Genomic DNA, 16763 nt, shown 5'->3' with positions numbered 1-16763 from the left:
TATCTATCTCTCTATCTATCTCTATCTATCTATCTATCTATCTGTCTCTGTCTATCTATCTATCTATCTCTCTATCTATCTATCTATTGAGAGTATCTCTTCTAGAGAGAAGATAAGAGATTCTAGATAGTCTAGAGATAGACAGATATCTAGATGATCTTATAGATAGGTATATATCTATCGAGAGAGATATAGATCACAATCTAGAGACAGCTAGATATCTATCCATAGATCTCTGATCTCTATATCTCTCCAGGGTATCTATCTATCTAGATCTATCTCTCTATTATAGATCGAGCACAGATCTCTAGAGGATTCTATCTATCTACTATATCTATCTATCTATCTCTCTATCTCTATCTATCTATCTCTATCTATCTATCTATCTATCTCTGTCTGTCTGTCTATCTATCTCTCTATCTATCTATCTATCTATCTCTCTAGCTCTCTAGCTCTCTATCTCTCTATCTATCTATCTATCTCTCTATCTCTATATCTCTATCTCTCACAGGTAACGGAAATAAGCACTGGTAATAGTGTAAAGCAGCATTTATACATTTGCTATATTCATGTAGCTTGCGTGATTTTCTAGAGTAAAATGCTTTGTTTGTTTTAAGGATCGTTTATGTAATGTTGTGCTACTCTGGGGTAATTAGTAGGACCATTTTGTGACGACACAGACTACAAACCTTCCCGACACTGCGCATTATTGAGTGTTGTAAACAGGATATCTAGATACCGCACTGTTTTAAAACATGTAAAACATGCCTTGTTTTGAGTGATGGGGTTTTTTTGTTTGTTTGTTTTTGTTTTGTTTGTTGTTTTTTTTTTTTAACCATACACAATGATTAGGATCCCTTTTGTTCCAAACACCGGTTATGATTATTTGTCGATTCCGTATCTAGATTTGGACAGAACGTAAGGCGCTGTGATCTTGACCACATATGACTGGAGACATGCGTGTATTCTGTATTCAAGTACATACATACACACGGTATTCCACTGGTTTATATGCCAACGTGCAGATACCTTTTGAAGACCTGACCGCCCCATAAGCATTGTACTTTATAACCATTACATGAAATATTTACATAATATTTGAACTGCTGCGATAACCATGATTAACTTATTACTAGCGTTAATTAAATGGTACCAAATCACGTTATTATTTACAATGAAGGGAACCTATACTGCGTCACCCAAATGCTTATAAAGTCAGCAAAAACATGCATCATGTTTTCCCTTCGTTGTAAATAAAAACGTGATTTGGTATAATGTAGTTATACACTATTAACTATTCCGTGCAGCATGGTTCTAATAGCGTTTTTTAAGTATTCTGTAAAAGCACTGTCTAATAGTTCAAAAGTGCAGTATTTGCGGGCTGTTAGGGCTTGTTTTTAAAAAACTAGTCGCCACATACAAGATTGCATACAAACCAATGGAATACCTTGTATGTGGGTAGAGTAATCAGAAATGCGCCCATTCTAAGTGGTGGCAAGTGTGTGTGTATATATATATAATACTGTCACTCATGAGCCCTTGGTAAACGATTGCAGCCGCTCCTCCAATCCGCGACTGCCACATCATTTCCTTTCCGGATCAATGGGTTAGTGTACCTGAGTTCTGCCCCCTTTCTAGATGACCAACTTTCTTTTAACCCTGGGAATGAATTGTGAGGCCAACCAGCCCTCAGCCCTTTACTTAGTGCCCTCATGGGTCGGGAGATTTACCACCAAGAATCATTCTGTTTGTCACAAGCCTTATTCATGTATTTTATATAGGTGGTAGAGTCTGTCGATGCGGGCTCTACCGCGTGATAGATGACAGCGACTGGAGTTATACATCCCAAGTAGGTTAACATTCTGCTGAGGAAAATAGGCCCTAACATAATTAAAATAGAAAAACGACGTAGAGAAAACATTATTATTCAAATTGTTATTATAGGAAATATATTTATTTATTGGGGTCTTACTCTTTCTTATTGTAATTTATCTGGACATGTACAATTGTTAAATAATCCTTGTAGTGTTGAGTCGGTCTTGAAACTTGTTGTTGGAGGCGGGGCGTCATTCAAGCAGGCAGGGAGTGTATTGGTTGGTGCGGAAAGAACTGAAACAGGGTTAGCAGTTTCACTGGCTGGTTTTGAGAGAGGGGGGTGTTTGGATCCAGCTGATGACAGAATTGTGGACCAATCATGCCTTCCCTGTTGATTTGCTCTCCAGTAGCTGTGAATTGAGCCTTCATTAAAGTGTCCTGTCACAGACATGATTTCCTCGAGACCAGCGTCAAAGTATGTTTAAGTAGTTTGTTATCAAATTAGTTGCAGATTAAAATAGAAGCCCGCTAGATCTAGAAGCTGATTGGCTGTTCGCGCTTGCTCTCTCTCTCTCTCTCAATACGCACAAACGCAAAGATGCATGTGTCAGTCTAAAACCTGCAGCAGACAGCAGTGCAACAGATGCAAGGATTCAGTTCATGGCATGAAAAGCAGAATGATGCAGTTTCTGTAAAATTAGTTCTCCTAACGATGTTACTTAGTGAAGCCTAGCAAACCATATTTTGCCTCACTGAAACAAGACTATGATGGACTGTCAAGATTCAAAAGAACAACTTGCATCAGTGAATTGTTTAAAGAAAGCTGTTTTAAAAGTAATTTTATTCACAGTAAAACAAGTTTAAACAGCACTGCATATCAACAGGCCACTCAGTACTGAATTTCCAGCCCTGCCTCACCCCTTGCAGGTTCAGCGTGGTTGTTTATTGATCCAAGCAAGAACCTCATCAAGCCATTTCTTGTAGTACCATGTGACTCAGCTTCCACAATATATATATTATAAAATGAGAAAGATTAGTGTTCTGCAATACCTCATTTTGGGACCCTCACAACACTAATCTCTCTCTATCCATCTATCAGTCATCTACCTATATATAGAAAGACACTCATGTCAAAAATATTAGAATAGCTTGCATAAATGAAATCTACAATGAATAATATATGGAATGGTTAAATTGTGTAAACTTTTGGTATTATAAGCTTATTACTGGAAATTCTGTGCCCCTTCAATAGTAAAGCCACCCCTGCTATCAAGGCCAGATTTTGTCGGCCTCTTGAATTAGCACTGTATTTAAATAAATCGATCACTAAATAAATGGTTGGAATGTTTTTTTTTTTCTTTCTTTCAGCAGCTACTAAACGGAATCCTGTGTGATGCCATGGACAGTGTGAAGATGGAATCTGTCCCACTTAAAGAGGAGTTCCCTGAACATGAACCTGTCCCCTTCAGTGTGGAGTTCTCTGGGCTGGCTTCCCTCTGTGAGGTGCAGTGTGACCGCAGTCAGCCAGAGGCCTCTGAGATTAAAGCTGAGCACAATGGATTGGAGATCCCCCAGACAGAAGAACCCCTTCCTGTTAAACAAGAAGAGGTGCTGGAAATTAAACAGGAGCCCCTTGAAGTAGAGTTTGACCACATGGAACCAGGGAAGGAGGAATCCGAGGACCTGAAACCAAACATCCCTGAGCTGGAGCCTGTACGCCTGCGGGAGGGTAGCGTGGTGCTGGAGAGAATCTGCGTGAGAGAGCAAGGCGCTAGGGAGGAAGGCTCTACCAACAGCATGCAGGGAGGTGGAAAGGAAGACGGACAGTCTTATTCAGAATGCAGTCTAGCAGGTGAGTGACTCTTAGTAGCTGTGACATTGTCATTCTAAATTGCGTGATATCCACAGTGTGCTTGAGAGGGGGGGAGCATATAGGTTAGATTACTAGGTGTTGGTTTTTCCACTACCACTCCAGCTAGTTCAAGATAGGACTCACTAATGGGGAACTTGGAATATAGATATAATGTTGCCATTGTTTTGGGGTGGGCAGGATAGAAATAGACCTGTTTCACCAGCATCAGTCTTTACTGACTTTGCTTCGGTTTTAAGTTTGTTTGCTTTTCTAACCCCCAGTGGAAGCCACCACAGCTGAAATTCACATGCTCTAATCCACTCCACCACCCAGCCACATACCATAACAGGCAGCCCCTCAAACTTTCCTTCCTGTTCATATTTTCCAGGTTCCAGTCCAGCAGCTAAAGCGAGGATGGGCAGCGGAGAATATCCTGACTGTGGGAAAGGTCTCACCCCGTTAGGGCATTTTGAAATACACCAGCAAGTTCACACAGGAGAGAAACTGTTTCGCTGCCCTGACTGTGGGAAGAGTTTCAAATACTCGGCACATCTTAAAAGACACTGGCGAATTCACACAGGAGAGAAACCGTATTGCTGCTCTGACTGTGGGAAGAGTTTCAGACGTTTAGAAAACCTGAAAATACACCAGCGAATTCACACAGGAGAGAAACCGTATTGCTGCTCTGACTGTGGGAAGAGTTTCAGAGATTCAGGAGACCTGAAAAAACACCAACGAATTCACACAGAAGAGAAGCCGTATCACTGCGGTGACTGTGGGAAGAGTTTCAGACATAAAGGAACCCTGAAGAGCCATCAGCAAATTCACACAGTTGAAAAACCATATCACTGCTCTGACTGTGGGAAGAGTTTCCGACATTCAGAAGACCTGATAAAACACCAGCAGATTCACACAGGAGAGAAACTTTATCACTGCTCTGACTGTGGGAAGAGTTTCAGTCGTTCAGAACACCTGAAAAAACACAAGCGTATTCACACAGGGGAGAAACCGTATCGCTGCTCTGAATGTGTGAAGAGTTTCAGTCATTCAGAACACCTGAAAAGACACCAACGCATTCACACAGGAGAGAAACCCTATTGCTGCTCTGAATGTGGAAAGAGTTTTAGGGTATCGGGAACTCTGAAAACACACCAGCGAATTCACACAGGAGAAAGTCCGTATTGCTGTTCTGACTGTGGGAAGAGTTTCAGACGTTCAGCACACCTGAAAATGCACCAGCGAATTCACACAGGAGAGAAACCTTATCTCTGCTCTGACTGTGGGAAGAGTTTCAGACATTTAGAATACCTGAAAGTACACCAGCGAATTCACACAGAAGAGAAACTGTATAGCTGCGCTGACTGTGGGAAGAGCTTCAGGTATTCAAGACTGCTGAAAACACACCAGCGAATTCACACAGGAGAGAAACCGTATTTGTGCTCTGACTGTGGAAAGAGCTTCAGACAGTCACAACACCTAAAAACACACCAACGAATTCACACAGGAGAGAAACCGTTTCTCTGCTTTTGCTGTGGGAAGAGTTTCAGAGATTCAGCAGGCTGGAGAAAACACCAGCGAACTCACAGAGGAAAAAAACCTTAAAGCACATGTTCACTGGGACTTTTCACTCATCCAGGGGGGAAAAAACATCTTGTATTATGAGTCCCTGTGTAATAATAATCTTTGTATCTATCTTAAGAGCAGGCATAATAAATGGTAAATATGCACTTGACAGTGCCTGGGAGCAGGAATATGCAGAAAGGAAACTATGCTGCAACTTATCTGATATAAGAGTCAGGAGGAATCTAACTTGTGTAATAAATGAGTTTCAGGGTTTAGCATTTAAACTTTGATTAATCTGAAAATAAATCAATTGATTGGAATGAGTATCCTGACCCGGTATATAGCATCCAGAGACGAGACTGCACTGTCCTTACTGGGCAATGGGCTGGATGATTTGAAAATTTAATCCAGTTTCTAAAACTAGTGCAAATTGATAGTGTTCCATGGCTGTATTATGACACGAATCACTGAATACTGAGCCACATGTAGCTCTGCTCTGTGCATTGTCCATGCTTTTATTTTAGCTTGCTTTTAAACTGCACCAACTAACACAAGTGCAGCAAGCATGTGTATGGATCTTAGGTACAGAAAGGCATACAGGTTTACACTTTGTGACAAATTACAATTAATTACTGTTAATGGATCGAGAATTGATTAGGGGTTTGCTACGCATGTGGACTGGCAGAGCTATACTGGTGTTCTTTTCTGAAAAGAGACTAATATTGCAGATAGCAGACTGTTTGGTTCAAATTGCATGTACTGCTAACCACTGATAGAGACGCTGCGTCTACAAACTGCCCAACAATGACTGCAAGCTAACGAGATAACAATGCTGTGGACTAGAAGGGAACAGGCTCTAGACTTCAGAGAGATCGAAAGAGATAATCCCACTGGCATCAACGGGGGTCGCAAGGAGATAACAAAAGGCAGATGTATGGACCTTTTGTCTCCAGGAGTGTGAAGAATGCACTGAGTTCAGAGGTTGTCACACTAGACCACACACACAGACACACACACATTAACACTCACACAATAAATTAAATTACCTTGACCATTGGTTAATGTCAGAGAAAGGGGAGGTGGACCATCTATACAGAAGGGTATTTAATGTCACGCAAACATTGTAATGATGAGTATTGTGTTTGTCCTGTACCTGGGACCAGACTCCCTGCATATTTCAATAAACCTGGCAACTGACTGAAGAAAAGGACTCTGTGCATTTTCTTGAATCTACTTAATCACCATCTATTTTTTGTAAGTTACTTCAATGGATTAAGCTATCATTACAGAGCACACAAATATAGGCTAAAATGCAGTCTGGTAATAGAAATGTTTTGGGTTTTTTTTTTTTTTGGGGGGGGGGGGGGGGGGGGGGGGGCTCCTATAGATTTTGCAATGGATTTTACAGTGGCTTGCAAAAGTATTGACCCCCCCACCCCCTTGGCATTTTTCCTATTTTGTTGCCTTACAACCTGGAATTAAAATGGATTTTTATTTGGATTTCATGTAATGCACATACACAAAATAGTCCAAATTGGTGAAGTGAAATGAAAAAAATAACTTGTTTCAAAAACTTCTAAAAAATAAATAACGGAAAAGTGGTGCGTGCATATGTATTCACCCGCTTTGCTATTAAGCCTCTAAATAAGATCTGGTGCAACCAATTACCTTCAGAAGTCACATAATTAGTTAAATAAAGTCCACCTGTGTGCAATCTAAGTGTCACATGATCTGTCACATGATCTCAGTTATATACCTGTTCTGAAAGGCCCCAGAGTCTGCAACACCACTAAGCAAGTGGCACCATGAAGATCAAGGTGCTCTCCAAACAGGTCAGGGACAAAGTTGTGGAGAAGTACAGATCAGGGTTGGGTTATAAAAAAATATCCGAAACTTTGAACATCCCACGGAGCACCATTAAAGCCATTATTAAAAAATGGAAAGAATATGGCACCACAACAAACCTGGCAAGAGAGGGCCGCCCACCAAAACTCACAGCCCAGGCAAGGAGGGCATTACTCAGAGAGGCAACAAAGAGACCAAAGATAACCCTGAAGGAGTTGCAAAGCTCCACAGCGCAGATTGCAGTATCTGTCCATAGGACCACTTTAAGCCGTACACTCCACAGAGCTGGGCTTTATGGAAGAGTGGCCAGAAAAAAGCCATTGCTTAAAGAAAAAAATAAGCAAACACGTTTGGTGTTCGCCAAAAGGCATGTGGGAGACTCCCCAAACATGGAAGAAGGTACTCTGGTCAGATGAGACTAAAATTGAGCTTTTTGGCCATCAAGGAAAACGCTATGTCTGGCGCAAACCCAACACCTCTCATCACCCCGAGAACACCATCCCCACAGTGAAGCATGGTGGTGGCAGCATCACGCTGTGGGGATGTTTTTCATCGGCAGGGACTGGGAAACTGGTCAGAATTGAAGGAATGATGGATGGCGCTAAATACAGGGAAATTCTTGAGGGAAACCTGTTTCAGTCTTCCAGAGATTTGAGACTGGGACGGAGGTTCACCTTCCAGCAGGACAATGACCCTAAGCATACTGCTAAAGCAACACTCGAGTGGTTTAAGGGGAAACATTTAAATGTCTTGGAATGGCCTAGTCAAAGCCCAGACCTCAATCCAATTGAGAATCTGTGGTATGACTTAAAGATTGCTGTACACCAGCGGAACCCATCCAACTTGAAGGAGCTGGAGCAGTTTTGCCTTGAAGAATGGGCAAAAATCCCAGTGGCTAGATGTGCCAAGCTTATAGATACATACCCCAAGAGACTTGCAGCTGTAATTGCTGCAAAAGGTGGCTCTACAAAGTATTGACTTTGGGGGGGGTGAATAGTTATGCACACTCAAGTTTTCTGTTTTTTTGTCTTATTTCTTGTTAGTTTCACAATAAAAAATATTTTGCATCTTTAAAGTGGTAGGCATGTTGTGTAAATCAAATGATACAAACCCTCCAAAAATCAATTTTAATTCCAGGTTGTAAGGCAACAAAATAGGAAAAATGCCAAGAGGGGTCAATACTTTCACAAGCCACTGTATTTACCATTAGTACAGAGAGACCTATACCAGTGCTAGCCCGGTTTCAATGGTTCCAATGAGACTTGACTGTACAATTTAACCCTTTCAGGACCAAGTGTTTTGAGTGGGATGCTCCCCAGGGCCAGGTTTTTATTTTGGCTATATCTGAGACTCTTCTTCTTATAAAAAAAACACCCCCTTGAACCTTTCTTCACACTTTGCAGAGGGAACCTACAGGAACTGCTGAATTTATCTTCAAATCATGTGAATCACTACAGTTTAACACCGGTGGAGGCCACCTAACTTGGTTTGTGATTTTGAAGGCTATTGGTTACACCTGAGCTATTTAGGATTGCTATTACAAGGAGTGATAGACACTTATCCAACCAAGCTATTTCAGTTTTTATTTTTAATTAGTTTTCTACAAATTCCTAGGATATTTTTTTCAGTTGGAAGTTGTGGGGTCGGAGGTGTAGATAAATGAAAAAAAGCGATTTTAATTCCAGGCTATAAGGCAACAAAAGGTGAAAATTTGGAAAGGGGATGTAGACTTTTTATAGGCGCTCTATAAAAATTATAAAATACTTAAGAAAACCATACATATCTGTCCCATTTTTTTTTCAACACAATATCAATGTCAGTAATTTTAATAAGTAATTATTAAATATATATATTATAATATAGATATATATATATATATATATATATATATATATATATATATATATATATATTCTGCTTAGAGATACATGTATAAAACATGCTATTCTGTGACCTTTGGGCAAATTGCAGACAATTTGCTGGTCACGAGTGAGAGGTGCAGTGCACGCTTTTTGATTACAATAATGACCTTTTATATAGTTTATATGCACATGCCTTCCTGAAAGAACTGTAAACACCAGAAATGTAATGTGGTGTTTCAGTTAATGAGATTTTACTTTTGGTAGAGAAAAAGGATCCTGTAATGTTAGCACACAAGAGGGTATAGAAGGCACTGGAGCCTCAGCAAAATCCACTTATTTGATTCATAATATCCTGTTTAAAACTTTCGTGTGAATGAGGACAGCACTGCACAATTACATGAAAATACACTTCATTGTTAAATGACAGAAAAATCGCCTATGCTTTTATTTGTTACTGTATTCCATCAGCTTCAAATACCTACACAGTTCATTCAAATACAATAATATCTCAAAGCTGCTTCTCATACAGTGTACCATACAGAAAGTGTATCTTAAAGTAAAATGAATAAGTTAGATTGAAAAGTCCTACCTGTCACACAGTACTACTTGGGTTCACAGCAAAACTGGATTAGAAAACTCTACATATTACTTACAATGTATTAAATACAATGTTTTAAACTAACAATCCCCTTTGCCACGAATGTATTTTTCTATACAGCTATGGCCAAAGGTTTTGCATCACCTAGAATTTTAGCATTGAGACAATAACAAAAAAAAAAAAAATCTGTAAGAACATAATTTAAATATTTTATTTAACATCATTTAATCAAAGAGACTACAAAATAAAGTGTTTACTGGAAGCCTTAGGTAGTACAGTATTTCATGCTAGATTCCAAAATCACATTTTTTAATTTGCCCATATATTCAATTATATAATAACACGTGGGCTTCAGTGAGTTACAGGAAAATAATTTCACCAAGGGTTTCTGTGATGTCATAAATTAAGAGACCAAAGGTCGAGTAATTTACAAACTGTCACAGAAACCCAAGATGGAATTGTTTTCCTGTACCTCACTAAAGAGGCCCATCTATTATTTTTTGTAATACATGAATACCCTTATGATGCTAATATTAAAGACGAGCATCACCAGTACAGTTTTTTTTCAGTGCTGTGCAGATATTCTGTGTCGTTTTTCGTTTCTCTGAAATACGAATGGACCAGCTCTACATGATTCTCCATTTCTCTGAGATACGAATGGACCAGCTCTACATGATTCTCCATTTCTCTGAGATACGAATGCAGCGCGAGATCATTTCTCCAGTTTCTCTGAGATACGAATGCACCAGCTCTACACGATTCGTAAAGAGACTGAGATGTACTAAGATTAAAGAGATTTGCTTCTGAGATACGAATGCACCAGCTAAGAGGTGAAAGAGACTCCATGCTTCTGGTGAGATACGAAGAGGTAAAGCTCTCTATGATTCTCCATTTCTCTGAGATAAGAATGCACCAGTCTACTCTATTCTCCGTTCAGTGAGATGAATGCTAAGAGCTCTAGTCACTTCTGCGTTACGTGAGATAGAATGCACCAGCTCTACAAAGTTCACTCTATGCTTTCATGAGATACGGGATGTACACCCCTAGATCCTTAATCGTGAGGAATTACACTTGATGTCATCATACTGTAGGATTAAAAAAATGATTTTTTTACTATGTTCAGGATACAAAACATAGCCCTCATCCATGTTGGGTACACACCCATGTATATATACAATGTGTGTGCCTTTTTTTGCAAAAGTCAGGATCAGACCCCTGACCAATTCTCTCATATTTACTGAATTACAAATGGTACATTGAAATTTTGTTCTGTTAGATATTTTATTTTAAAACACTTAAACTCAAAATCAATTATTGTAAGGTGACATTGGTTTTATGTTGGGAAATATTTTTAAGAAAAATAAAAAACTGGAATATCTTGCTTGCATAAGTATTCAACCCCCACACATTAATATTTGGTAGAGCCACCTTTCGCTGCTTTAAGTCTTTTGGGGTAAGTATGTACCAGCTTTGCACACAGTGTCGGAGTGATTTTGGCCCATTCTTCTTGGCAGATTTGCTCCAGGTTGGTTGGACGACACTTGTGGACCACAATTTTCAAATAGTGCCACAGATTCTCAATGGGATTGAGATCAGGACTTTGACTGGGCCACTGCAGGACATTCACCTTTTTGTTCTTGAGCCACTCCAATGTTGCTTTGGCCTTGTGCTTGGGATCATTGTCCTGCTGAAAGGTGAATTTCCTCCCAAGCTTCAGTTTTTTAGAGGACTGAAGCAAATTCTCTTGCAGTATTTTCCTGTATTTTGCTCCATCCATTCTTCCTTCAATTGTAACAAGATGCCCAGTCCCTGCTGATGAGAAGCATCCCCACAGCATTTTGCTGCTACCACCATACTTCACTGTAGGGATGGTGTGTCTTGAGGCATGGGCAGTGTTAGGTTTGCGCCACACATAGCACTTTGAGTTTTGGCCAAAAAGCTCTATCTTGGTCTCAAAACTTTTTCCCACATTGCAGCTGGGTCACTCTCATGCTTTCTGGCAAACTCCAGATGTTCTTTCAGATGGTACTTTTTGAGTAATGGCTTCTTTCCTGCCACCCTCCCATATAGGCCAGTGTTATGCAGAGCTCTTGATATGGTTGACTGGTGCACCATTACTCCACTCCCAGCCTCTGAACTCTGTAGCTCCTTCAAAGTGATTGTTGGCCTCTCTGTGGCTTCTCTCACAAGTCTCCTTCTTGTTTGAGCGCTGAGTTTTGAGGGACTGACTTTTCTTGGCAGTGCCTGGGTGGTGTGATGCAGCTTCCACTTCCTGATTATTGATCCAACTGTGCTCACTGGGATATCCAAACACTTGGATATTATTTTGTACCCTTTCCCTAATCTATACATTTGTATTACTTTATCTCTAACTTCTGTAGAATGCTCTTTGGTCTTCATTTTCCTATAGATTCACAGCCTTACCAATGATCCTTCAACAGTGGGGTTTTTATCCAGAAAATGTGACAGCAACTTTAATGGTTCACAGGTGGAGGCCAATGGTAAGGTAATTGTGTCCTCGTTAGGGCAATTTCTTTCATCGGTGCAAACCGGGAGCTTCCACAGCACAATACTTATGCAAGCAAGATATTTCAGTTTTTTATTTTTCTTAAAAATATTTCCCAACATAAAATCAATGTCACCTTACAATAATTGATTTTGAGTTTAAGTGTTTTAAAATAAAATATCAAAGAGAACGAAATTTCAATGTACCATTTGTAATTCGGCAATATGAGAGAATTGGTCAGGGGTCTGAATACTTTTGCAAGGCACTGTATATATATATATATAGTATATATATATATATATATATATATATATATATATATATATATATATATATATATATATATATATATTGGGGTGCCATGTGTAAAAAAAGAAAAAAGTGTTAATATTTTAACGTCTTTTTCCAGAGTTAGCTTATATCTTGTATTTTTCCCCAGATTTATAAATGTTGTGAAAATAAATAAATATATTTTTTAAATGTGTACATTCAGATATAATTTATAATACAAGATGGGTTGTTTGGATGATGATGTTTCTGGTTTGATAACTGTCAGCATTTTCCTCACATTTTACATTCATCATCAAATCATTTGTTGGCTGGGTTTATGTTTTTAGTTGTTTTTGAAGTTGACTATTTTTATATTTGCTTTCGCAGCTATTTTTTTCAAATATGTCATCTACTCCTTTCCCATCAGGTTGAAACGGTTTGATTTGGGAAGTGTTTATTAGGTGTTTTATTTCATCAGTGTCAGTTGTGTTCTTATACTCCTCTGTGGTGTTTGGAGCCCGTCTGTAGGAGTGAGGAAGCTTAAACAGCTTGCAGGTCTGTGTCTGTGTGCTGTGGGGCTGCTCTGTTCTTATAAACATAGTGATTTGGTTGTGGTCTGACAGTGAATGCATTAATAGAGTGAGGGTCCAGGTCAGTAATGACATAGTCTACCACACTCTTACCAGAACTGAGCTGTAAGTAAACCTTACCAGGGAACCCTCTGATCCCGCCATTAAGGATATACAGACATAAGCCTTGACAGAGATGCAATAATCATTTCCCATCTTTGGTCACAACACTGTCAGCATTGTTTCTGTGTGTTGTGGTGGGTGTGTGGTACAGAGGCGTCTGTCCTAACATATGGCTGTTTCTTATGTTTTCATACTGTTAGTCTGTTTGCCTGTCCTGGCATTAAAATCCCCACAGAGCAACACATCCCTCTGAGCCCATAGGGCTCTGTGTTCAGTGGGAGAGTTCGGGACAGTTCAGGCTTTTCAACTCACAACCCCAGTGCATTCTGGTAAACGTAGTCCTGCTTCTCTTAAAGGAAAGAATGGTACCCGAGACAGGTAAAACGTACCAGAATGCACTGGGGTTGTGATTTGAAAAGCCTGAACTGTCCTGCTGAACAGAGCCATTTGGTCACCTTACTGGTAATGGCATACCTGTATGGAGGATTTGAAAACATTCCTCATTATATGGGGGGTCAGAGGGGGAATGTCGGTTGCACACATGTAGATATCTGTCTGGGGACGAGTGATATGTGTTTATTTTTATTTTCATAGATCTAGAAAGATATATCTGTTTACCCTTCTCGCTGAGTTTCCGTGAGTTGTCTGTGAATCTGGAATGAAACCCTGTCATGTGACCAAGTCCGGCGATAAGAGCTTCAATGACGTTTTAAAAGCGAGCCTGCAGGCATTTGAAAGAAAGTTTAAAAAACGACTCATCTATTCGGAATTATTATTAATATTAGTATTTAGCTAAATGGAGTTGCACACCACTTTGCTAGGCGTGGACAATAAAAAAAGTCAGTATTTATTTATTTATTTATTTATAATAAAGTTGAGTTGTTTGGGACGCACGAGTGTTGCAGACCCAGGCTTTGTTTACAAAACCAACAAGGCCGATTAAACTTAAAATGAAACAAATAAAATAAAAGGCGCCGGGGAAATGAATCGAAAGGGATGCAAAGTAGTTTTTATTGTATTATATGTGCACACTGTGTTTGCCACCCTCTTGCACCTCTTAAATTTGTAGTTAGAACAGTTTATGTCGACAGACTACAAACTGTCCGACACTGAGCGCGCATTTACTGGGTTGCAACTGTAAGAGGACGCCTTAGACACCGCGTTGTTTTAAAACAAACATTTCTTTCTTTATTAGTTTAGTGGAAACATTTAAAACATGCCCTTGTTTTGAGTGACTTTTTTGGTTTGTTTAATTACATATGTTTTCATGTAGGGGAACATTATTATTATTATTATTATTATTATTATTATTATTATTATTATTATTATTATTATATGTGTTTAAATATTAGTTTGCATTCCTAATGCATTTTCTAGTAAAAATGACCCTGCAGAATACACACACACACACACGGTCGAGCTGGGCAGTGTAGCACACGCGAGTGTATGCTGGGAGGGAGAAATGTGCTGTGTAAATGGCACCTGCGTAGGATGCCCATATTGGACATCTTCGTACATCAGGCAAAAATGAGTCATTGTGTGCTCCCTCCACATGCCCACATCAGTTTTGCTGATCTGAAGAGATCAGCCAATAAAGAACCGTTGCCAACTTTTACAAGTTTTCATTGGTTAGATTAAATGCCGTGTCATATTACCCGGGAGACCAGCTTCATAATTGAATGGGGCGTAGCTAAGTAAACACATTCAACGTTTTGAGAGCTGAAAAAAGTAACAATAATAATTATAATATATCATGTTGAATAGTTATTGTTTTCGTGAGGTAATGATTGCAATTGTACATTTTAATGCAAGCAAAGCAAGCCCCAAAAAGCATGTTAATAAAATACACGTGTTTAAATAAATATGCCCCTTGGAAGTATACATTCTTACTTTTTCAGCTGTCAAAGGTTGAATGTGGTTAGTTAGCCACGCCCCCATTCAATTACCTTCCTGGTCTCCCAGGTAATATGACTGGCATTTAATCTAACCAATGAAAACGCGTAAAAGTTGGAAACATTTTTTATTGACTGATCTCTTCAGACCAGCAAAAACGATTGTTTCATTTTTCATTTAATTTAATTTTCATTGTTCTGCAATGCAAATGTCAGTGACCCATGTGGTGGTTCTAGGTAGCTCTCAAACCCAACGGTTCTAGTGTCAAAGCAGTGGTTTTCCTTTATTAAAGGCTGCTTTTAAAACACATTTTTGAGAAAGAACATGCTATTCCTAATCTATATTAATAATTTAGATTCTGGTATAGTAAGCAAGCTTGTTAAATTTGCAGACGACACAAAAAATGTCACCTCGCTACAAAAACGATATTGCTGCTCTAAAAGAGTGCAAAGAAGAGCGACCAGAATTATTCCGGGTTTAAAATTCCGGGTTTTAATGTAATATGCAGACAGTGCGTTTAGTAAGTATTCACCCCCCTTGGACGTTTTCACAGTTTGTTGTGTTACAACCTGAAGTCTTGATGCATTTAAATTAGTGGGTTTTTTTTTTTCCTTTTGATTTACACAATCTACTCAACACTTAAGAGGCAAAATAATTTTTATCAATAGTTGGTAGAACCACCGTTGGCAGCAATTACAACTGAGTCTTTTGGGGTAAGTTTCTACAGGGTTTGCACATCTGGATCATGCAATATTCGCCCATTCTTCTTGGAAAAATTGTTCAAGCTCTGTCAATTTGGATGGTGATCATTGGTGGACGGCAATCTTCAAGTCTTGCCACAGATTCTCAATCGGATTCAAGTCCGGGCTTTGACTGGGCCAGTCAAGGACATTCACTTTCTTGTTTTTAAGCCACTCCAGTGTCGCTTTGGCTGTGTGTTTGGGGTCATAGTCCTACTGAAAGGTGAATCTCCATCCCAGTCTTAGGTCTTTTTCAGACTGAAGCAGGTTTTCCTCAAGGATTTGCAAGTATTTAGCTCCATCTATTTTGCCCTCTACTCTGACAAGCTTCCCAGTCAAAGCCGATGAAAAGCATCCCCACAACGTGATGCTGCCACCACCATGCTTCACAGTAGGGATGGTGTTACCTGGGTGATGTGCTGTGTTGGGTTTGCACGAGACATAACGCTTTGCATTTAAGCCAAATAGTTCAATTATCGGACCACAGAATCTTTTGCCACATCTTTTTTTTATTTTTAATTAATTTTATTTTTTCACCCCCCCCCCCCCATTTTTTCACACATTGAAAGTGTTAACAGCACTCGTATCGCATTGCTATCCTTCAGGGCATGATCTGTGACTAGACCAAATTAATGTCCCAGCAGGTAGTATCGTAAGGCGTGAATAGCCCATTTAATGGCCAAACACTCCTTTTCGACTACGGAGTAGTTGCGCTCCAGAGGGAGCATCTTTTTACTGATATACAATATCGGGTGGTGGACTCGAATATATCCACACAAGATGTTCTAGTTTGAAAAACGTTGTTCTGGCGTGGGTTTGGGGTGTAGGCTACGTAGCCGCACATCTTACTTAGAGAACGGCTTTAGACCACACTACTCTCACCCCGGATCGTTCAGAAGAAGCGAATGACATAGTTTACGGGGGACTGTTAGATGACTGGTAAATGTAATTTAATGCACCCTGTGAGAAAAACCCACTCCAGTTAATTCCCAAAATTGGTGACACCGGCATGAGGTCAGCTATTTCACCGCCGTTATTGTCGATTAGGGTCATCCCAGTGGTTCTACAGGACTACCCCCACATAAAAAAAAAAATATGTTTTTTTATATTTTATATACTTGCTGTTG

At 39.5% G+C, this 16763-nt stretch overlaps 2 protein-coding genes across 2 annotated transcripts in view; both read left to right on the top strand.

Moving 5' to 3' along the window:
- LOC121306500 (zinc finger protein 883-like) overlaps positions 1–5915 on the top strand; it is an 8436-nt gene extending 2521 nt beyond the window's left edge. Inside the window, exons 2-3 of the mRNA XM_041238238.1 lie at positions 3184–3667; positions 4056–5915. Coding sequence (XP_041094172.1) covers positions 3214–3667; positions 4056–5269 — 1668 coding nt within the window. The 5' untranslated portion in view covers positions 3184–3213 and the 3' untranslated portion in view covers positions 5270–5915. The remainder of the gene's footprint in view (positions 1–3183; positions 3668–4055) is intronic.
- Positions 1–16763, top strand: part of LOC121306486 (lysine-specific demethylase 6B-like) — a 665627-nt gene that overhangs the window by 262074 nt on the left and 386790 nt on the right. The window lies entirely within an intron of this gene.

The sequence above is a fragment of the Polyodon spathula genome, chromosome 48 (assembly GCF_017654505.1).
Source record: "Polyodon spathula isolate WHYD16114869_AA chromosome 48, ASM1765450v1, whole genome shotgun sequence".
Lineage (NCBI taxonomy): Eukaryota > Metazoa > Chordata > Actinopteri > Acipenseriformes > Polyodontidae > Polyodon > Polyodon spathula.
The sequence above is the reverse complement of the archived record's forward strand: the minus strand, read 5'-3'. Positions and strand labels throughout refer to the sequence as shown.